This window comes from Sphaeramia orbicularis, chromosome 22 (assembly GCF_902148855.1).
Source record: "Sphaeramia orbicularis chromosome 22, fSphaOr1.1, whole genome shotgun sequence".
Taxonomy (NCBI): Eukaryota; Metazoa; Chordata; class Actinopteri; order Kurtiformes; family Apogonidae; genus Sphaeramia; species Sphaeramia orbicularis.
This window is the reverse complement of record NC_043978.1, coordinates 865,606-888,283: the sequence shown is the minus strand read 5'-3', so window position 1 is coordinate 888,283 and position 22,678 is coordinate 865,606. Positions and strand designations below refer to the sequence as shown.

The window sequence follows — 22,678 nt, the reverse complement described above, 5'->3', positions numbered from 1 at the left end:
GGGTTAAAGGTGGACGTTTGGGTCTGTAAGGGTTAAAGGTGGACGTTTGGGTCTGTAAGGGTTAAAGGTGGACGTTTGGGCTTTTTAAGGGTTAAAGGTGGAGTTTGGGTCTTTAAGGGTTTAAAGGAGGACATTTGGGTCTTTAAGGGTTAAAGGTGACGTTTGGGTCTGTAAGGGTAAAGGTGGACGTTTGGGTCTGTAAGGGTTAAAGGTGGACGTTTGGGTCTGTAAGGGTTAAAGGTGGACGTTGGGTGTTTAAGGGTTAAAGGAGGAAGTTTGGGTGTTTAAGGGTTAAAGGTGGCGTTTGGGTTTTTAAGGAGTAAAGGTGGACGTTGGGTCTTTAAGGGTTAAAGGTGGACGTTTGGGTGTTTAAGGGTTAAAGGTGGACGTTTGGGTCTGTAAGGGTTAAAGGTGGACGTTTGGGTGTTTAAGGGTTAAAGGTGGACGTTTGGGTCTGTAAGGGTTAAAGGTGGACGTTTGGGTCTTTAAGGGTTAAAGGTGGACGTTTGGGTCTGTAAGGGTTTAAAGGTGGACGTTTGGGTGTTTAAGGGTTAAAGGTGGACGTTTGGGTCTGTAAGGGTTAAAGGTGGACGTTTGGGTCTGTAAGGGTTAAAGGTGGACGTTTGGGTCTGTAAGGGTTAAAGGTGGACGTTTGGGTGTTTAAGGGTTAAAGGTGGACGTTTGGGTGTTTAAGGGTTAAAGGAGGACGTTTGGGTGTTTAAGGGTTTAAAGGTGGACGTTTGGGTGTTTAAGGGTTAAAGGTGGACGTTTGGGTGTTTAAGGGTTAAAGGTGGACGTTTGGGTCTGTAAGGGTTAAAGGTGGACGTTTGGGTCTGTAAGGGTTAAAGGTGGACGTTTGGGTCTGTAAGGGTTAAAGGAGGACGTCTGGGTCTGTAAGGGTTAAAGGTGGACGTTTGGGTCTTTAAGGGTTAAAGGTGGACGTTTGGGTCTGTAAGGGTTAAAGGTGGACGTTTGGGTCTGTAACGGTTAAAGGAGGACGTTTGGGTGTTTAAGGGTTAAAGGTGGACGTTTGGGTGTTTAAGGGTTAAAGGTGGACGTTTGGGTCTGTAAGGGTTAAAGGTGGACGTTTGGGTCTGTAAGGGTTAAGGTGGACGTTTGGGTCTGTAAGGGTTAAAGGTGGACGTTTGGGTCTTTAAGGGTTTAAGGTGGACGTTGGGTCTGTAAGGGTTAAAGGTGGACGTTTGGGTCTGTAAGGGTTAAAGGTGGACGTTTGGGTGTTTAAGGGTTAAAGGTGGCCGTTTGGGTCTTTAAGGGTTAAAGGAGGACATTTGGGTCTTTAAGGGTTAAAGGTGGACGTTTGGGTCTGTAAGGGTTAAGGTGGACGTTTGGGTCTGTAAGGGTTAAAGGTGGACGTTTGGGTCTGTAAGGGTTAAAGGTGGACGTTTGGGTGTTTAAGGGTTAAAGGAGGACGTTTGGGTGTTTAAGGGTTAAAGGTGGACGTTTGGGTTTTTAAGGAGTAAAGGTGGACGTTTGGGTCTTTAAGGGTTAAAGGTGGACGTTTGGGTGTTTAAGGGTTAAAGGTGGACGTTTGGGTCTGTAAGGGTTAAAGGTGGACGTTTGGGTCTTTAAGGGTTAAAGGTGGACGTTTGGGTCTGTAAGGGTTAAAGGTGGACGTTTGGGTGTTTAAGGGTTAAAGGTGGACGTTTGGGTCTGTAAGGGTTAAAGGTGGACGTTTGGGTCTTTAAGGGTTAAAGGTGGACATTTGGGTCTGTAAGGGTTAAAGGTGGACGTTTGGGTGTTTAAGGGTTAAAGGTGGACGTTTGGGTGTTTAAGGGTTAAAGGAGGACGTTTGGGTGTTTAAGGGTTAAAGGTGGACGTTTGGGTGTTTAAGGGTTAAAGGTGGACGTTTGGGTGTTTAAGGGTTAAAGGAGGACGTTTGGGTGTTTAAGGGTTAAAGGTGGACGTTTGGGTGTTTAAGGGTTAAAGGTGGACGTTTGGGTTTTTAAGGAGTAAAGGTGGACGTTTGGGTCTTTAAGGGTTAAAGGTGGACGTTTGGGTGTTTAAGGGTTAAAGGTGGACGTTTGGGTCTGTAAGGGTTAAAGGTGGACGTTTGGGTCTTTAAGGGTTAAGGTGGACGTTTGGGTCTGTAAGGGTTAAGGTGGACGTTGGGTGTTAAGGGTTAAAGGTGGACGTTTGGGTCTGTAAGGGTTAAAGGTGGACGTTTGGGTCTTTAAGGGTTAAAGGTGGACATTTGGGTCTGTAAGGGTTAAAGGTGGACGTTTGGGTGTTAAGGGTTAAAGGTGGACGTTTGGGTGTTTAAGGGTTAAAGGAGGACGTTTGGGTGTTTAAGGGTTAAAGGTGGACGTTTGGGTGTTTAAGGGTTAAAGGTGGACGTTTGGGTGTTTAAGGGTTAAAGGTGGACGTTTGGGTGTTTAAGGGTTAAAGGTGGACGTTTGGGTCTTTAAGGGTTAAAGGTGGACGTTTGGGTCTGTAAGGGTTAAAGGCATTGTAGACCCCCTGCAGACCCATTGTAAACCCTCTGCAGACTCACTGTTGACCCCCTGCAGAACCACCAGAACCACAGAGTGAGGAACACACCAGAGACACACAGAAGAACCAGAGCCAGACCAACCAGAACCAGAACCAGACCAACCAGAACCAGAGCCAGACCAACCCTGGACCTGCCCAGGCCCACCCTGGACATTCAGTCCCACATTCTCTGGTTGGTGACAGTATGTTCTGTGGTGTTTACGTCTGTAGGATCATTTATTGGTCGCTCCAGGCGCTCATCGATGACACTGACTGCCCCCCCCAGCCTGCTCATGTGACTCAGGTGAGAATGGACCCATGCTGGTGGGAGGGGCCTCAGCCAGGTTCTCCGTGCTCTGTTTAACCCTAGTCTTCTTAATGAGTGTCCCGATGTTGATGAGTTTACCCAGTGCTTCTCCACTCACTGCAGCTCTATTCTGGACCAGGTGGCTCCTGTGAAAACCAATGTCACTCGTAAGTGGTCTTGTCCCTGGATAAATGAAAACATCTTAAACCTAAGGAGAACTTGTCACAAAACTGAGCGTCTTTGGAAATCAACCCAGTTGGAAGTACACAGGTACATCTGAAAGATCTCATAACCTCATTAAATAAATGATTAAGGAGGCAAGATCCAGCTACTTCCACAAACTTATAGCCACAAACAAGAAAAACCCCAAAGTAATCTGTGACACAGTCCAGTCCAGTGTGTCCCCTGCTGTCCCTGCTGCCCCCCCCCCCCCCCCCCCACCCCCCCCCCCCCCCCCCCCCCCACCCCCCCCCCCCCCCCCCCCCCCACCCCCCCCCCCCCCCCCCCCCTGTGCTCTGTAAAGCTGACAGCAGTGACTTCCTAAACTTCTTCACAGACAAGATCAGGGATATTAAACACAATATCCCACCACCTCTGGCCGTCTGACCCTATCTGATCCCCCTCTGCAAACCCTGGTCCTCCTTCGACCCTGTGACACTGGAGGACATCTCAGCACTTTTATCCAAACGAAACCCTCCTCCAACTCTGCAGACCTCCTCCCCCATAAGCTCCTTGTCGGTGTCTTTGACACTATTGGACCATGGGTCACAAAGTTTTTTAACCTGTCGCTCACAACTGGTTTGTTTCCCAGCTCCTTCAAACAGGCCATCATAGAACCTAAACTAAAGAAAACCACACTGGACCCCACAGACTTCAAAAGCTACAGGCCCATTTCAAAGCTCCCCCTATTGGCCAAAATCCTTGAGAAAGCAGTGTCTAAACAACTGACAGCTTTTCTGGAGACACACCAGATCTATGACACTTTTCAGTCTGGGTTTAGACAACGCCACTCAACACAAACCGCACTATTAAAAGTGTCTAGTGACATCCTGATGGCGGCTGACTCCAGGAAATCCACGGTCTTGGTCCTGCTAGATCTGTCCTCGGCCTTTGACACAGTGGAACATACCATAATGATTGAGAGACTGAGGGACCTGGTAGGGATGTCAGGTCCTGTGCTAGACTGGTTCTCCTCTTACCTGACCGGCAGAAGCTTCACTGTGTCAATAAACAACTTCCAATCTGACTCAGCGGATCTACTGTGTGGTGTGCCCCAAGGCTCTGTCCTGGGACCAGTGCTATTCTTACTCTATGTCCTCCCACTTGGCCACATTATCCGACAGTACAGTGATGTCTCCTATCATCTATTCACAGATGACATCCAGATATACTGCTCCTTTAACTCCTCTGAGCCCCACAAACTGAGTTCCTTAATCATCTGCTTGTCAGAGCTGAAGCAGTGGCTAAATGAGAACAGCCTCCAGCTGAACTCCAGTCAAACACAGACCCTCATCATTGCCCGGATAGTGCAATCCCAGGGATCAAACATCACTTGGAGACCTGAGTTCCTCGGTAAAGACAAAACTGAGGAATCTGGGTGTCATCTTTGACCAGGACATGTCTTTAGAATTCTACTCCAAACACCTAGTCAAAAACTGTTTCTTCCAACTCCACAACATCTCCAAACTCAGATCTGTGGTGTCCATCAATGAGCTCGAGATGATCATTCACGCTTTCGTATCTTCTCGCTTAGACTACTGCAACAGCCTGTTTACATGCTTAACAGAAGGAGCTGGCCCGTCTACAGTTTGTCCAGAACTCTGCTGCCAGGCTCCTGACCCGCACAAACAGGAGAACCCACATCACTCCCATCCTTAAATCTCTCCACTGGCTCCTGTTCTATATCGTCTTCATTTCAAAATTCTGGTGCTGCCTTTCCGGGCCCTACATGGCCAGGCCCCTGCATACATTGCTTCCCTGATCCAGCCCTACAGCTCGACTCGTAGCCTGAGGTCTTCAGGACAGCACCTGCTGATGGTTCCACACACCTGCTGATGGTTCCACACACCTGCTGATGGTTCCACACACCTGCTGATGGTTCCACACACCTGTTTCAGCACACACGCTGACAGGTCCTTTAAAGCTGTGACACCACGTCTGTGGAATGACCTGCCTCTGCACTTACGCTCCATGGACTCTGTAGAGAGTCTGAAAAAACTCCTCAAACCCTCCTGTTCAAACAGGCTTTTTTATTTCCCACCTGACTGAGATCCACCACGAACTGATTACACTTTATGTATTCATCATATTTTAAACTGTCTTAATGGTACTTTATTGGGTTTCACGGGTATTCTACTTGTATTCTACTTGTACTGTTTTATTCATTTTTCACAATGTAAAGTTGCTACTTTACAGTGTTGCATGTACCCCATGTGTCTCCCCTTACCTCCCCCCTCTCCCCCAGTCTCCCTCTATCTCTATCGCTCTCTCTTTCTCCTCCTTTCCTCTCTCTCTTTAACCCTCTCTCTCCTCCTGTCACTCGTCCATCCTCCTCAGTCTGGCTCTGCTCCAGGTTTCTGCTGTTAAAGGTTTTTCCTTCCACTGTCACCACTCACTAGTGTTTGCTCCTGGAGGATTCTGTTGGGTCTCTGTGAATTTGATTTGATAAAGCACTTTGTGACTGTCTGTGAAAAATGCTCTATAAATAAAATGTACTTATTTACTTACTTACATGAGAAGGTGGAACAAATGGATTAGTTTCTTTAAAGACAATGTGTGGTTTGTCTCCTAGTCCTGAGAGCGTTGTGTGAACTGCTGCTCAAATTTGAATGTGTAACTTGATTTCTGCTTTATAACTGTAGTCATTATTATTTTTGGATTGAGACCAGTATCTGGTGCCAAATGTTGTTGTTTGGTTTTGTTTGGTTCATGTTCTGTATAACCAATGTTAAAATAACTTATAAAAATTAACCCTTTCATGCATGAATTATGAGAAAATCAAGATTTTTTTTTTCAACCTGTTTTTAATCCTCGTTAGGCATGAAAAAAACAATGCGACTGAAATTTTTTAATGAGCCTATTTTTCATGGAGTTGCATGGATACTGTAAGGGCCAACTCAAGAAAATGTGTGGGATACCATGTTGTCCACCAGGTGTCACCTTTGAACACATGCCTTTTTAGGTAGGAACGTTTCTTCTGAGGTCAGGTGTTGCTAGACGGGAGAGCACCAATAGTTTTTTGACCGCACGCCGGCACTCAGTGCCACGCCGGGTGATGTGTTGTGTATTTGTGGGACTTTTGGATATTGATGACTATAACTCTGCATCAGCACGTTGAAGAAAGGATGAGCACTAAATAATTCAAAGAAGAAGTTGTTTGGAAGGTTTATTTCACGAACGCAGATGCTAGCGCATCAAGAATGTTTCCCGTCTACGCTGCCCCTCGGCGGCTTTAAGTTTGGGCTTGGTCACTACAGATACCAATGCATTTAATTTTTGAAGCAAAGAAACGTGTATTTACTGATATACTGTGTGAAAACTATGAAATAAAACCATTTTTAATGCTGCTAATTTGATGTTTTCTCATATTTCAACATGCTGTAATACTAGCTATTGCTCACTTCATGGAGATAATACGCAAAAAAAAAAAAAAACACAACATTTTCACATTTTCGTTGTCAGTGTGAATGTTGTTTGTTAAAGTTGAGGATGTGCTGTAAGATAATGTATAAAGTGTAGGCAAATAAGCAGAAAGCTTCAGCCTACTCCTATATTATCATGTTTGTTGATCATTGTATTTCTAGTAAATATTTAAAGTGCATATAAATATTATAGTTTATATTAAAAACGGCTGATTGTGCAAATCTGATTGTGTGTGAGGTGACTAGAAAAGTGTATGTGAATGGTTTGTATAGATGTTTTGTGTTTCTGTAAAAATACACAGAAAAAAAGTTTGTTAACAAACCAAAGGAAGCGGAATTAATTTAATTATTAGTTTGTTAAAAGGGGTGGGAGTCAATAAGTTATACTTCTTACTCCTTTTCGAGTGCAGGAAAATTTTGTTTGACCATGTTGTATGGTCCTATGTGCTCGAAATAAAACTACACTACTACTTCTACTACTTTTTGGTCTGATTGTATAAATTAATTATTCAATTAGTGAAGTTTTATTATGAATTTAAGTTTCATGGAGTGATTGTTGGATCTATGGATTGGATGGATCTGTGGAGTGTGTTCTTCAGACTAAAAACAAAAAACAACATTTTGTGTAAAAAAAAACCAAAAAAACCTGTTAATTACAGTCTAATAACAATCAACAATTAATTTACACTCAGACATGTTCTGCAGATCAAGGTCAAGGTAAACTTTATTCTCCCCGAGGGGCAATTTGTTCTACAGCCAGCAGTTTCACACAGACCACAAACCAACAATAAATACAAGAAATAATCCATTAAAAACAAAAGCACCAACATTACAAAGAATTATTCAGCAGAACAATGGCTGCCGGAACCAAAGAATTCCTCATCCTATTGGTCCTACATTTAGGAATACTGTATCTGCGACCTGATGGAAGACACCTGAACTCATCATACAGGGGATGACTGGGATCATCCAGGACTGACTGAGCCTCCTTCAGAGTCCGCCTCTGGTCCAACACAGTCAGATCATGAGTGTGGTGACCGCAGTTCTGCTGCACACTGTAGTGATGCCCTGCAGCCTGTTCCTGTTTTTAAGGGTCAGCAGCCCACATCAGCTGATCAAAGAGAAGGTCAGCACAGACTCAATAAAACAAGAATAGAACATTTTCATAAAAGTGTTATCCACTTTGAAACTGCAAAGTTTATGGTAAAAATCCATCCTCTGATGAGCCTTTTTACATCCAGCATCCACCTGAGATTCAGAAGTTCGCCTGTGGTCCAGCACCGTTCCCAGATATTCCTACTGCTGAACCACCTCAACAGCCTGGCCATTAATGATGACAGGACAGAAGACCGGAGGATTCTTCCTAGAATCTACAATCATCTCTTTGGTTTTAGACGCATTCACATTTAAAAAGGACGTGCTACACCAGTCCGTGAACTCAGACCCTACAGGGCCAGGATCAGGGTCATCATCCCTGAGAAGAGACACAATCACTGGGTCGTCTGCAAACTTGAGGACATGTTGCCCCGGGTACTGAGTTTGGCACTCACTGGTGTACAACACAAATAAAAGAGGGGAGAGGACACACCCCTGTGGCCCCCCAGTGGAAGAGAAAAGAACATTCGATAAAACACTGTTTACTCTCACACGTTGCGACCTCTCAGATAAAAAGTCCATCAACCAGGATATGAGGCGGGCTCGATGCTGTGGATGCTCTTCAGTCTTTCAGGTTTACCAAGAACAGCAAAGTTACAGGAATGGTCTGAATGTCAGTGTATTATTATGGGATGGTGCATAGGCGTCCACTGTGTTGGCTGATACGGAACTAAAAGGACAAAATTAATGAATATATAAGAGAACAGCTGGAGAAGAACTGACCACCAGAGTGACCACTGTGCATGAAAGGTTCAGTGTAAAAAAACAAAAAAAAAAAACAGAGGAGTTTGGATTCTTGTATTTAGCTCTGGTTTCTCTTAGATCATATGTAGACATGTGTGAGCTGTAAAGCATTCTGTGTGTGGATGGAACATGTGAGGGTTTCAGTGGTTTGAAACAGACTGACTGAGGCTGTTGGTGTGGAACTGACACAACCACCAACTGTCTGTAATGACAGAACCAGCAGGACACTTCAGACACAATCAGACAGAACCATCTAACTGTAAGACTGGACTCTGTATTTACTGAAATACTTTCGTTCCAATGCACTTCAGTGACTTCAGTTTTATTCCATTACTATAAAATGTTCAGTATATTCTACTAATTTGTAGACGGTCGAAAGTACAAAAACAGTTTCAGTTGAATGGATTTAAATCACTCAGTTTTGGTTGTGACCACACCTTTTTATCTGTGCATTGCATTGTGGGTATTGGGCATGTTGTTGAACAGGTTTCTTTTTTCTGTGCAGGGGTTCAGCGGGGTTGTGCTGGTAGTGTTAATTTGGACTTATGCTACGTTCCACACTTTAAAAAAAAAATAAATAAATAAAATAAAAAACTGTATTATTCCAGCAGCAGGGGCGCCGAAAAAATGCTGTAAAATAACAGAAAATATCAATCTCATAAAAATACAGTAATTTTCCATAATTAAAATACAGTTTGTTGCCCTAACTTTACATGAGATTTTGCTTTTTTTTTTTTTTTACTTTTTAACATTTAAGAAAGAACATTTTCATCTATTAAAACAATCCAATTCCCTATAAATATATATATAAATAATTTTCAGTGAGACTCAGTTGTCCAATCCACTGATAAAAACTGTATTTGGACAGTTTATCAGTGCTTATACATGTTATACGTTCACAAAAATACATTTATTCAACATTTTTGTTGTGAAACCTCCTGTAATTACACAAGATATTTGTCAATGAACAAACAAGTCTGGTTCAACTGACAGAACTAATACTTCTGTTACAGTTAATTGTCAGTAATTTTATCTCGTTTTATTTATTTATTTATTTATTTATTTACAGTATTAAACTTTAAATTAACAGTTCAATATCATAAATAGAAAAGAAATATTTGTGAAATTGTGATACATTTGCAAATGTATTTTAACTATTTTTTCTGGGGAAAAAAAATCTTTTAAAAATGGAAATCTTATGGTTATTCACAATTACAGTTTTTTCATGTTATTTTACATTTGACATGTAAAATCAGTCTGTTTTTGTCATTTCATTGATATTTTCCTGTATCTTAAAAATACAGGAGAAATTTGTAAAATAAACTGTTAAAATTCTGTTAAATTACAGATTTTTTTTTTTACAGTGCAGGCTGTTTTTTCAGTCCATAAGTCACGACTTCAAACCACAGCTCACGACTTTGTAACGTTCCAGGCAAGTCACGCCCAACTGCCTGAGCACAAGGAATTGTGGGAGTTAGATGTAAACAAACCAGCATGGTGGAGCGTACGTTCTGTTCATTTACAGTCATTTCTATCCCACAGGTGTTTGTTCTTTGTTTATTTGAGGGAAACAGAGGAGGACAAACGGTGCAGAAGGCCAGAGAAGCTGTTCTACCTTTGATGTTCTTTGTTTATTTGGATTCGTATTTGGTATTAATTTACTCTTACACTCACTGGACTGAAAACTAGCTAACGCTAGAGCAGCTGCTGATTATGCAGAACATTTACAGATAAATAATGTCGGAGCAATACTTTGTTGTAATAAACAATCTGCATAAACACCGCATCCATGGGGGGGCGCCATTGCTACATGACGTCAGAACTCAGAACTAGGGGAACATGGATCTGATACGAGTTCACGGGTGGAAGTCCCAGGTTTGACTGAACATTCCAGAGCATTTACACCAGTAGAAGGATGGAGAAACACCAGTTACAGGTGGACTGGAACGCAGCATAAATGTGTGTCTGTCAGTGTTTATTGTCCTTTTTGTTTGTTTTTGTATTTTTGTACAGCTGCAGCAGGAGTCACAGCCAGAGGAACAACAGTGGATTTCCTGTTCATCTGTGGTTAGTTTTGTTCTAAGTGAATCTTTATGCCTTGCAAAATTAAAAGCACTTCCTGTACCGGCAAATTACACTGAGTTAACTCCCTGCCTAACTTCCCTCCACGCTACAATATAATAAGTTGAATAATTATACAAAGCAATTTATATTGCAAAAGATTTTGATTTAAATCAATTTGGAATTGAGTCCAATGAACTGATGAAATTGAGTCTAATGATTCTACAAAGCAACTGACATTGTAACAAATTTGTAGTTAAATTAACTTGGCATTTAGTGTGTTGTACTTAAAATAGTAATTCCATTCAAATCAAGCATTTCAGTTTAATACACTCAAGTTTTCATTACTCATTACTTACATTTTTTAAGGCAACTGGTTTTCTCATTTTTTTAAGTAAACTCAACTTATCCGGTCTCACAGTGTGTGCAATTGGAACATGGTTGTTGTAGTAGTTTTAAATCCTGATAAATTTGGCGGTAGCGCCCCCTGGTGGTTCATATTCAGATTCAGAAAACTTGATTCATCCCATACGGGCAATTCATTTGATTTTCTGAATCTGAATCTGATGTTTGTGAAGTTAAATATTGAGTGACATAATGGCTTCTCTTTCTTGCCTTTGTTGAACATGTTTCACTTATAATTAACCACTTAAACAACTTTATTCTGTGTTTAACCCTGTGCAAGATATTTACAAACTATAAGTTTATTAATTCGAATAAATGTTATTTGTGTAATTATTCTTGTTTGTTCTTTTAACTTACCGTAGTTGTTAGCTGGCATTGCTTTAGTTGGAGTCCTGTGTTGTGTCGGTCCTCCGCCCTCTTCTTCGTTGGTTTATGTCTGTTCTTCTTTGTGTAATCCCCCAGTATGAAGCCGGGTTCCTCCTCTTCCTCTTCCCTTTTTGAATGTCTCGTAATGGGAAGAAGTCAGTATTATTAAGTGATTTTATGTTTCTTTTTGGCATCTAATTGTATCTATATTGTTGTCTACTTAGTAATCAAGTAGATTGAGTATCGACACTAATTGATTGTACATGTGTTTGATGGACAAACGAAGTGCGTGTGTGAGAGCATGCTAACCGCTGTCTTCTTCATTATAGTTTGGGGCTGGACCACAGTCAGGACTAGGGATGTAACGATTACCGGTATAACGATAAACCACGGTCAAACTACAGATGGTTAGTATTACCGTTTAAATTCACATTCTCATGATAACCGTGTTTGATTAACGCACTTTTCCGGAGAAAACGCCTCTGTAAAGATCTGCTTTTATGTCAAATATTTGAGTATAATTTAATTAATAATAAACTCAGACCACTAAGGGTTAATATGTGAATGTTTCTGACACAGAAGGGACACTGGGACTGTTATTATATTTGGGGTTTTTTGTTGTGTTTTTTTTGTTTTGTTTTGTTTTGTTTTTTCAAAATACAACTTGGTTAATTTATTTCAGTGTATGTATCAGTACTTTTTGAACATTTTGAGCACAATTTCAACAATACCACGATAATAATGATAACCCTGATAATTTTGGTCACAATAACCATGATATGAAATTTTCATATCGTTACATCCCTAATCAGGACTAATTGTATTTTAATTTGCATATTTCCAGGTATGTTTCTCTGTTTTCCCCCTTTTCAAATGTTTCGTGATGGGAGGAATTTGGGGCTGGACCACAGTCAGGACTAATTGTGTTTTAATTTGCATATTGCCAGAATAAACGGAGTGCGAGTACTGTTTCCTCCACCAGTCACAACATTGTGTCCTGTGGGTCCATTCTACATCACACCAGTAAGAAACACAACGCAGAGATAATAGCACCGGTCACACAAGAAGAGACAGATGGAGAACAGAGGAGTGAACCTGAACCTGCTCAGAACACACACCGTCCAACCCTCTGTCTGTGATACTGGACACATTAGAGACACTTTGAAGAACGTCATGACATGGAGCACATCTGAGCTGTCCACATCCGCCACAATACACTGTAAAAAAACATCTGTAATTTAACAGAATTTTCACTGTTTATTTGACAGATTTTTCCAGTATGTTTAAGATACAGGAAAATATCAATGAAATGACAAAAACAGACTGTGATTTTACATGTCAAATGTAAAATAACATGAAAAAACTGTAACTGTGAATAACCATAAGATTTTCATTGTATAAAAGAAATTTTTTCACAGAAAAATACAGTTAAAATACATTTGCAAATGTATCATAATTTCACAAATATTTCTTTTCTATTCATGAGATTAAACTGTTAATTTAAAGTTTAATACTCTAAAAAAACAACAATAATAAAATGACATAAAATTACTGACAATTAACAGTAACAGAAGTATTTGTTCTGTCAGTTGAACCAGACTTGTTTGTTAATTGACAAATATCTTGTGTAATTACAGGAGGTTTCACAACAAAAATGTTGAATAAATGTATTTTTGTGAACGTATAACATGTATAAGCACTGATAAACTGTCCAAATACAATTTTTATCACTGGATTGGACAACTGAGTCTCACTGAAAATTATTTATATATATATTTATAGGGAATTGGATTGTTTTAATACATGAAAATATTCTGTATTAAATATTAAAAAGTAAAAAAAAATATGCAAAATCTCATGTAAAGTTAGGGCAAAAAACTATATTCTAGTTATGGAAAATTACCGTATTTTTATGAGATGGTTATTTTCTCTTATTTTACAGTATTTTTTTGGCACCCCAGCTGCCATAATATTACCGTTTTGTTTTTTTTTGTTTTTTTTTAACAGTGTATAAATAAACATAGAACCCACTGTCATGTTTTCTCCACAGATCCAGGATATTATAAGTTGTATTCTAAGTTCTGCAGACAATCATTTACATAGTTACTCAGTGTAATCTACTTCAGTTTTCATCTGTTTTCTATCTGTTATTTACATTATCAGGACTCTAAACTGATGTTACTATACCATTAAAGAAGTTAAAGTCATGTGTTCTGTTGTATAAATGTGGGATGGGGGTGGGATTGAATAAATCTTCTTCTCCCCACTCCTTTTTTGAGCAGTACATATTGAATTTATTCTGTTATTACTAGTGTACATGGCAGTTGTTATTTTGTCTTGATCACTTTTATTTATTAATGTATTTACTCTGGTATTGGTTCCTTGTACACAAAAGATGTTTGATTTTTTTTCCTGCTCAAAACAAATGAATGAATGAATGAATGAAATGAAATATTATCTGTGCCACAGGTTCCATCAACACACAGCAGAGAAACTATAGCTTCCATCAGTATCAGAAGTACAAGACAGATACATGAATAAGTGCAAAATATTCTTGTAATTCTAATTATGTGGTTCTTAATAGAAATAAAGACATTCCTTTTGTTTCCTAATGTGTGTTCAGTGATGAATCAACTTGAATAATCGATTAATCAACAAGACAACAAGTGTCATCAAAGAAAACACCAGAAAAAACCTGCTCTTCATCATCATTATATGTGTTTATTAGTATGAGAGATTTTTTTTTTCTCAACTTTATTACCTCCGCCAAGGAGGTTATGTTTTTGCCAGGGTTTGTTTGTCTGTTTGTTTGTTTGTCTGTCCGTTAGTGTGCAACATAACTCAAAAAGTTGTGGACAGATTTGAATGAAATTTTCAGGGTTTGTTGGAAATGGGATAAGGAAGAAATCATTAAATTTTGGTGGTGATCGGGGGTGGGGGGGCCCACGGGGGGGGGGGACTGATCAGCCTTGGCGGAGGTCTGCGCTCTCCGAGTGCTTCTAGTTGAAAATATTTAGGTATACAAGACAGATTTTGAACAAACAAACATCAAGATGTCAAAAGAAAAAGCATTTGAACAAATAAATTCAAGAAAAAATGCAAAGATTTAAAAACAAACTAGAATAGACAAATAACAGTATATAGAAAACCTCAACATATCTAACTAACTAACTAACTAACTAAATAACAAAAAAAAAAACCAAATAAATAAATCATAGAGTTCAATCTATTTTAAAGAATTCTTTATAAATTGCCAGGGTGCTTATTAGTATGAGAGCTTTTTATTTTATTTTATTTTATTTTATTTTTTGTTGATGTTCTCATCTACTCTTTTTTTCCCTCAACTTTATTGAAAATATTTAGGTATACAAGACAGACTTTGAACAAACAAACATCAAGATGTTAAAAAGAAAAAGCATTTGAACAAATAAATTTAAGAAAATAATGCATAGATTTAAAGACACAAAGTAGAAGAGACAAATAACAGTATACAAAAAAAACCCAGCATATCTAACATCAATCAATCAATCAATCAATCAGAAAGTTCAGTCTATTTAAAAAAAAAAAAATCTTTATAAATTGCCAGGGTGTTAGGGCTTATTAGTATGAGAGATTTCTTTTCCAACTTTATTGAACATATTTGAGTATACAATACATACATTTTGAACAAACAGCAAGATGTCAAAAAGGAAAACGCATTTGAACAAATAAGTTTAACAAAACAATGCATAGATTTAAAGACACAAAGCAGAATAGACAAATAATAGTATAAAATAAATAAATAAATAAATAAACAAACAAACACATAAATATATAAAAAGAACTAATAAAAATAAATAAATAATGCAACAGAGAGTTCAGTCTATTTTAAAGAATTGTTTATAAATAGCCAGGGTGCTAGAGCTTTTTTTGTTATAGATAAATTCTAAAGATTTAATATATTTTTCAAGCTCCATTTGGAAGATTTTAAAATGTGGGTGTGTTTTGGTATATTTATTTTTATGTATATGAAATTCTCCAAATAAAATGATCAAATTTACAAAAAATTCTAAATTGCGAAAGTCATGTTTAAAATATGTCATTACATTTTGCACATTACATAGTTATGTTTTCATTACTTTTAGATATGAGGCTCATTGGCTCATTAGTATGAGAGAAGGCACACAGAAGTGGAAGTGGTGACGTCAGCCGTACGTCATGGTTTATTTATGTCTCCTGACCAATCACATTGGTTGTGGGTGTAGTCGTGATGACGTAATGCGTTGTACTCCAGAATAGCGCGCGGCGGAGGAGCATTCACGCGGAACCGTCCAGTCTGTTCTGCTCCGCCTCAGCCCGGTTGGGTTCTTTTCTATCGGCTTCGCTCGGTTCCGGTACCGGGGTTCGGATGCAGGATGTGCGCCCTGAAGGAGAGCCAGTGTTACGGACTGTCCGGCGGGAAACCAGGCGGAAACGTCTCCGTGTTTCACGTTAAACTGACTGACAGCGCGGCGCGAGCCATCGGAACCTTTAACGGCGGAAAGGTGGGTCCGGGACGGAACCGGTCCGACTGGTTCCGGGCTGTAGAGGAAGCGGAACCCGGACTGAAACAGGGAGCGGAGGTAGTGAGGTAGTGGGCTGGGGTTCCGGTTCGGCTGTTAGAGCCGAACTTACAAACATGTTGCATAAGACGAATGAGACAATGCGGAAACAGGAGTGTGTGTGTGTGTGTGTGTGTGTGTGTGTGTGAGAGAGAGAGAGAGAGAGAGAGAGAGAGAGAGGCCCGGTCCGGACAGACTGGTGTGTGTGTGTGTGTGTGTGTGTTAGGGTTCTAACTCAGTCATTGGTAAAAGTATCTGTTTTCTGTCTGAGTTTGATTTTTCAGTTTATTTATGTATTTATTAGAACCAGGGTTCTAAACTCCTGTTCTTTCAGGTTCCACATTCAGTCTGATCTGATGTGCAGTGGACCCAAGCAGTCCAATAAGAACAGAAGAACCCAGAAATAAGGACAACTCACTATTTTTTGTCTTTGTTTTAGCGCAAAACCCCCCCATGAAATTATGAAAACACTTACTTTTATAAACTATCCAAACAAAAAAGATGTGAATAACCTGAAAAAACTGAAATTTCTTCAGAAAAATCACTGCATTTTTCCCAGTCTTCTGCCTCCACCTCTCATGTGTCCATGTGCATTCTGGATCAGATCTACAAAGACACTAAACACTGAGGAACAGAAGAAAAGAGTTCAAACTGGACTGAATTTAATACAGACATTTCAGGTTCTTCATATTTGTTCAGGTTATTCACATTTTTTTGTAAATGTAAATATTTTCATAATTTAATGTTATTTGTTGCATTAAAACAAAGACAAATATTTGAAGTTGTCATTATTTATAGGTATAGCATTATGTATATATGTATATATGTATGTATGTATATATATATATATATATATATATATATATATATATATATATATATATATATATACACACACATGTATGTATGTGTGTATGTATATATATATATATATATATATATATGTATGTATATATATACATATGTGTGTATATATATGTGTATATATAGATATAGATAGATATATATATATTTTTTTCACATCAAAACAAGAAGAAAATCTGCAGTCATTCTTTTTTGTCAGTTTTTATGTTCTTATTTGACTGTAGATCAGATTGGTCTGTATGTGGAACCAACACTAAAATGAGTTCCACAGCCTGGACTGTGGAATTTATACACAATTCATCCCATGGGTTGGGTTGGAACCTTTGGAGGGACGCATTTGGCCCCTGGGACGCATGTTTGAGACCCCTGATTTAAACCTTTACTGATAATTAACAAGTAGAAAGATGCGACATTTAACAGAAATAAACATCACCTATAAACTTAAGTTGAGCCTCCTGCAAGCCTCCTGTTTGTGGTTTCAGTCTTCTGACTTTCACCAATCAACTCTTGTACGTGCTTGCACAAAGGGTATCAACAACTTATCCTGTGTTTTTTGGAATCTGATTCAAATAGGGATGTAACGATTACCGGTATAACAATAAACCGTGGTAAAATGGCAGACGGTTAGTATTATCATTAAAATTCAAATTCTCATGATAACTGTGTTTGATTACCACACTCTTCCGGAGAAAACGCCTGTACAAAGATCTGCTTTTATGTCAAATATTTGAGTATAGTTTGAATTTATTCCAATTTTAATTTTCTATACCTAATATTTGGAACCAATATTCACTTTTAAAGTTTGTGAAAAGGTTTGTTAAGCATCTGTGTGTTATTTATGCAATAAAGTATATACATTTTTCAAATAGGATTTTATATATTTTTTGTGTGTTTTCTGTCCTTTTATGTTTTTATAGCAGGTTAAAATGAAAAAATAACAGACAGATGATATAAATGAAGTGCTGAACAGACAGATCCAAACATGGGTATAGTAAACATTTGTTTCTATAGTATATAAAGGCCAAATCAAAAGGACTGAAAAACGGACAAAATAGGCTCAGACCACTAAGGTTTAATATTTGAATGTTTCTGACACAGAACGAACATTGTGACTATTTTTTTTTTTTTTTTTTTTTTTTTTTTTTTCAAAATACAACTTGGTTAAATTATTTCAGTGTATTAGTACTATTTGAACATTTTGACCACAATTTCAACAATATCGTGATAATAATGATAATCGTGGTCATTTTGGTCACAATAACTGTGATATGAAATTTTCATATGATTACGTCCCTAGATACAAACAATAAACAGGTAAACAGAACAATACAAGAAACAAAAATGATCAAGTATTAACAAAAAAATAACTGATCCAAACAGTTCAAGGGTACGTTTACATTTATGATTTTTTGCTAAAGGTATTTTTTTTTTTTTACACTTAATTACCGCCACCAAGGAGGTTATGTTTTTGCCAGGGTTTGTTTGTCTGTCTGTCTGTCCGTTAGTGTGCAACATAACTCAAAAAGTTATGGACAGATTTTGATGAAATTTTCAGGGTTTGTTGGAAATGGGATAAGGAAGAAATGATTAAATTTTGGTGGTGATCGGGAGTGGGGGGGCCCACGGGGGGGCCCATTTCCAACAAACCCTGAAAATTTCATCAAAATCTGTCCATAACTTTTTGAGTTATGTTGCACACTAACGGACAGACAGACAGACAAACAAACAAACAAACCCTGGCAAAAACATAACCTCCTTGGCGTGGGGGGGCCCATGGGGGGGGCCACTGATCAGCCTTGGCGGAGGTCTGCACTCTCCGAGTGCTTTTCTAGTTTTTATTAGCCATTTTATCTTTTTTTTTTTTTCAAAACATAGACAAAACAAAACAAACAACAGTCGGCATTAAGTATTAGTTAATCCAAAGTACAAATAACGTTTGGCACATGTAACATCCATTAAGCAGTATAAAACAAAACCAAATCTGAGCAGCTGTGTGTGACAGGCCCTGCATTAACTGTCTTTGAAAAAGCTAGCCCATTTTTTCCGCCTTCTACTAAAGCTCATGTTTTATGAACATGTTGAATTCTTTAATTCAGATGTTGGTGTTATGCATCTGCAGACCTTAGCCTTATGAATCTGATATTTACCGTCAGTATAATTAGATTAATTAAGGAAATTAGAGGTTTATTAGAGCATTCAAAGTTAGTTATCATTTCCCTTGGAGATATTGAAATATGTTTATTGGTTTTGTTAAAAATAACTTCTCCAGTTCCCTCCATCTGTTTTCTGTCCTAAAGTCTCCAGAAGTTCCTAAATGGCATCATCACCTAATTTGCATAATAGTAAATGTTCATGAAATTGTACTGATCGATGTAGGACAGAGGAATAACATTGAGTTAGAGACAAAAAGTGAGACTAAAAACATCCTAAATCTTCAGATGAACTCTACTCTGTCCATTCTAGTTCAGTTTCATGTCCCCGGTCCAACCGTCCTCCTTTATCTGGGCTTGGGGACCGACTAAAGGGACCTAACACAGACCCTCTGGACCACGTACTGAGGTTAGGGATTGATTTATTGGTTTGGTGGTTGAGTTTTTCTGTTCATTTTCTTCAGTTTGGTTTGGTTTTGAACCTTATGGACTGATTTATATTCAGTGATTAGTTTTAGACAAACGACCACAGGTGTTTTCACCTCAGAGTCTCCAACAGTCTGTAATAACAGCAGAAAAAGCACATGGATTTGGATCAAGAGTCTGTAGAGCAGAGGGGTCAGACTCATTCAGTTCAGTTCCACATTCAGCCTGATTTGATCTGCAGTGGGCCGGACCAGCAAAATAGTAACAGAATAATACATAAATAATGACAACTGCACACTTTCCTCTATGTACGAAAAAAGTAAAATTATGTGATGAAAATGTTTACATCTACCAAATATCCTTTAAAACAATGTGAATTACATGAACAAACTGAAATTTCTTTGAAAACTAAGTGCAATTTTACCATTATTCTGCCTCAGTTTATCATTTATACATTTACATTATAACATACAGATCACAGTGGATCTACAAATACATAAAACATTTAATAACAGACTGAATATTAGTAAACCTGCACTTCAGACATTTCAAAATGTTCATATTTGTTCAGGTTATTTGCGTTTTTGTGAAATAATAGTTTGTTTTAGTGTAAATGACATGAAAATATTTACATTTACAAAGAGAAAAATTTTAAGTTGTGAGTATTTATTTTTATTATGATAGTATTTGACTGATCTGACCCACTTGAGATGAAACTGGTCTGTATGTGGAACCTGAACTAAAAGGATTCATATCTTCAGTGTAATTTTTGGTTTTCACAGATTCCACTTTCATATGTGGCCCTAAATCCGACCCGGACCGCTTTCATATGTGGTCCTAAATCTGACCCAGACCGCTTTCATATGTGGTCCTAAATCTGACCTGGACCTCTTTCATATGTGGTCCTAAATCTGACCTGGACCTCTTTCATATGTGGTCCTAAATCTGATTCGTATCTGATATTTTCCAATGCGAATTTCGTCTGAATGGCCAGGTCGCATTTATCCGACCTTTACGTTATTGAAATGCGACAAACGTCCCAGTTCTTCATCCTCTGTATTTCCTTCTGTAAACACACTGTGTGTCTGCGTGGTCTCGTATTCCATCAGGACCTCTGTAGTGCATGTGGGTCACTTCAGGACCTCTTTAGTGCATGTGGGTCACTTCAGGGTCACATTCAGTTCAGACTCAAAACTGATAGAAGTCGCATTTAATGTGGAATATGAACGAGCGCAAAAAAAATCGGATTTCACCCATAAATCTGACTTGTGCATTCGACCTGCTGTGGGCGGAGCTTCAGTTTGTAGCAGCAGACAGACCATGGGTTTACGTGACTGGGACAGGAAATCATTTGGGGTCATTTACATTTTGCCCCCCCCCCCCCCCCCCCCCCCCCCCCCCCCCCCCCCCGTGGGCCCCCCCACCCCCGATCACCACCAAAATTTAATCATTTCTTCCTTATCCCATTTCCAACAAACCCTGAAAATTTCATCAAAATCTGTCCATAACTTTTTGAGTTATGTTGCACACTAATGGACAGACAAACAGACAGACAGACAGACAAACAAACAAACCCTGGCAAAAACATAACCTCCTTGGCGGAGGTAATTAGATACATTCGTTTCTGGGTGCTGTTAAAAAAAAGTTGATTATTTGATTAGGTAAAAAAACAGTAAAATGTGAAAAAGACAAACAACATGTCCTTTATTCCAGAACCAGAAACAATTACCCCGCAGGGACAAATAATGGTTTTAAATTGAATTGATTTTTTAAATTAGTTGTTAATTTTTCTTTGCAAAGTACAAATACTCACATATGACAAATAAAGTGCCATTATAGAAAGAACAGAAAAGTCTTAGACTACCTTTATCTGTGTTGTTTTTCAAGATTTTTATGAGCATACATATTTATTTCTCATTCTGAAAACAATATAAAATAAAAACAACAACAAAAGAGGCATAAAAGGTGTAACCAAACAAAACAGGATGGTAACATGAAAATAGAAGTCAAACCAATAAAAATAGAAAAAAACAATATAAAGAAGAAACCGGACAAAAATGATGTGAAAGACATAAGTGTCATGACCATACATACAAGAAAATGTAGAAAACGTGCACAGCCTTAAAAAGGGCATAAAAAACAGAAGGGTCAAGTCACACGCATATTGACTTTGAATCAAAAAATTAGAATAGAGATAATGATTTCAAACTTTTTGCAGTTCAATAGTATAACATCTTAAGTTTCTGAATCCATTAAAATTCTTGTCAAAAAAGGATTTTCAAGAAAATTACAGAACTTTTTATATGAACTAAATTCAGCCCCTCGGAAAGTTCTCTAAGAATGAATAAGAACATAACGTGTCATTGCTATAATTTGAAATCTCAATCATACATTTCTATTTTCAATATAATTTTATGACCTTTGATATATCCTTTTATCATGATAAAAGTCATTTTGTCTGAAAAATTGGTGTGAATTGCTTTTTTAAGCATTTCAACATCAGATGGTGCCAGATGGCTATGTAGTGAATTTCAGTTTTCTCAAAAAACATGTTTTTTTTTTATTTTTAATCACTAATTAATCAAATGAGCTAAACCAATGGAAATTTCTGAAAGTAAGCATTTAACCCCCTGCTTAAGCATGGCTTCATTGGAATTTAGAATTATTTTGTCACTAATCTAAAAAAAAGATAAATGTGTTATAAAGGTTAAAGTCAGTATTTAGTGTGAACTCTGACCCCAGGACCAGAAGCTGCACAAACAGTTGAAACATGTGACACGAGTTGACTAAAACCTGGTAGAAAACGAATGCAATAAATGTGATATTATCTGAACAAAAGGGTCGTTTGGGGGGGGGGGTGTCACAGTGAATATGAGTATGAAGAACTGAGTTTGTTCTGCTGGTGGTCCGTCCCATCCATCCAGACTGGATCTGAACGCAGACACAAACACATGCATGTGTCCTCATTAGGGCTGTTAGAAAATATCGGTTCTGCAATATATCGCGATATTTCATTTCACAATACTGTATCAATATTAAAAAGTACTGTATCGATATTTTTAGGTATTTATTCAAAAGCAGATATTGTGGAGGTTCATTTTTGTTTTGTTTTGTTTTGTTTTTTCTCATATATTATTTATTATTCTTTAACACTCTTTTATTAAATAATGTTAGTTCCTTTGTTGGGATTGAACTCAAATCCTGTTCTGATGTTAGTTCTGAACTAATAGAATCTGAACATTTGAACAGGATCTGAAACTGTGATGTCTGTAAAACAGAATTTCAGTTTGAACACAGTTTGAACATTTTGTGATGTAACATTAGATCCTGTTGGGATCAAATAAAAATGTGTTTAGTATTTGTGCAGATTTCTGGTGTAATTCAATTCTTCAAGGAAATAATCATTTTTAAAAAAAGAAACAAACAAAAAATTGCTTTTTTAACAGTATCATGATATATCATGATTTGTGATATATCATATCGTGATCC

The 22,678-nt window shown here is 38.1% G+C and overlaps 1 protein-coding gene and 1 long non-coding RNA gene across 2 annotated transcripts in view; both read left to right on the top strand.

Moving 5' to 3' along the window:
• The first annotated feature begins 11,272 nt into the window (after positions 1-11,272).
• Positions 11,273-12,483, top strand: LOC115414125 (uncharacterized). The gene is made up of 3 exons (XR_003934564.1): positions 11,273-11,324; positions 11,499-11,576; positions 12,117-12,483. It is a non-coding gene; the product is annotated as an uncharacterized LOC115414125 (long non-coding RNA).
• Positions 12,484-15,451: 2,968 nt separating this feature from the next.
• LOC115414118 (RNA polymerase II elongation factor ELL-like) overlaps positions 15,452-22,678 on the top strand; it is a 40,091-nt gene continuing 32,864 nt past the window's right edge. Inside the window, exon 1 of the mRNA XM_030127334.1 lies at positions 15,452-15,692. Coding sequence (XP_029983194.1) covers positions 15,564-15,692 — 129 coding nt within the window. The 5' untranslated portion in view covers positions 15,452-15,563. The remainder of the gene's footprint in view (positions 15,693-22,678) is intronic.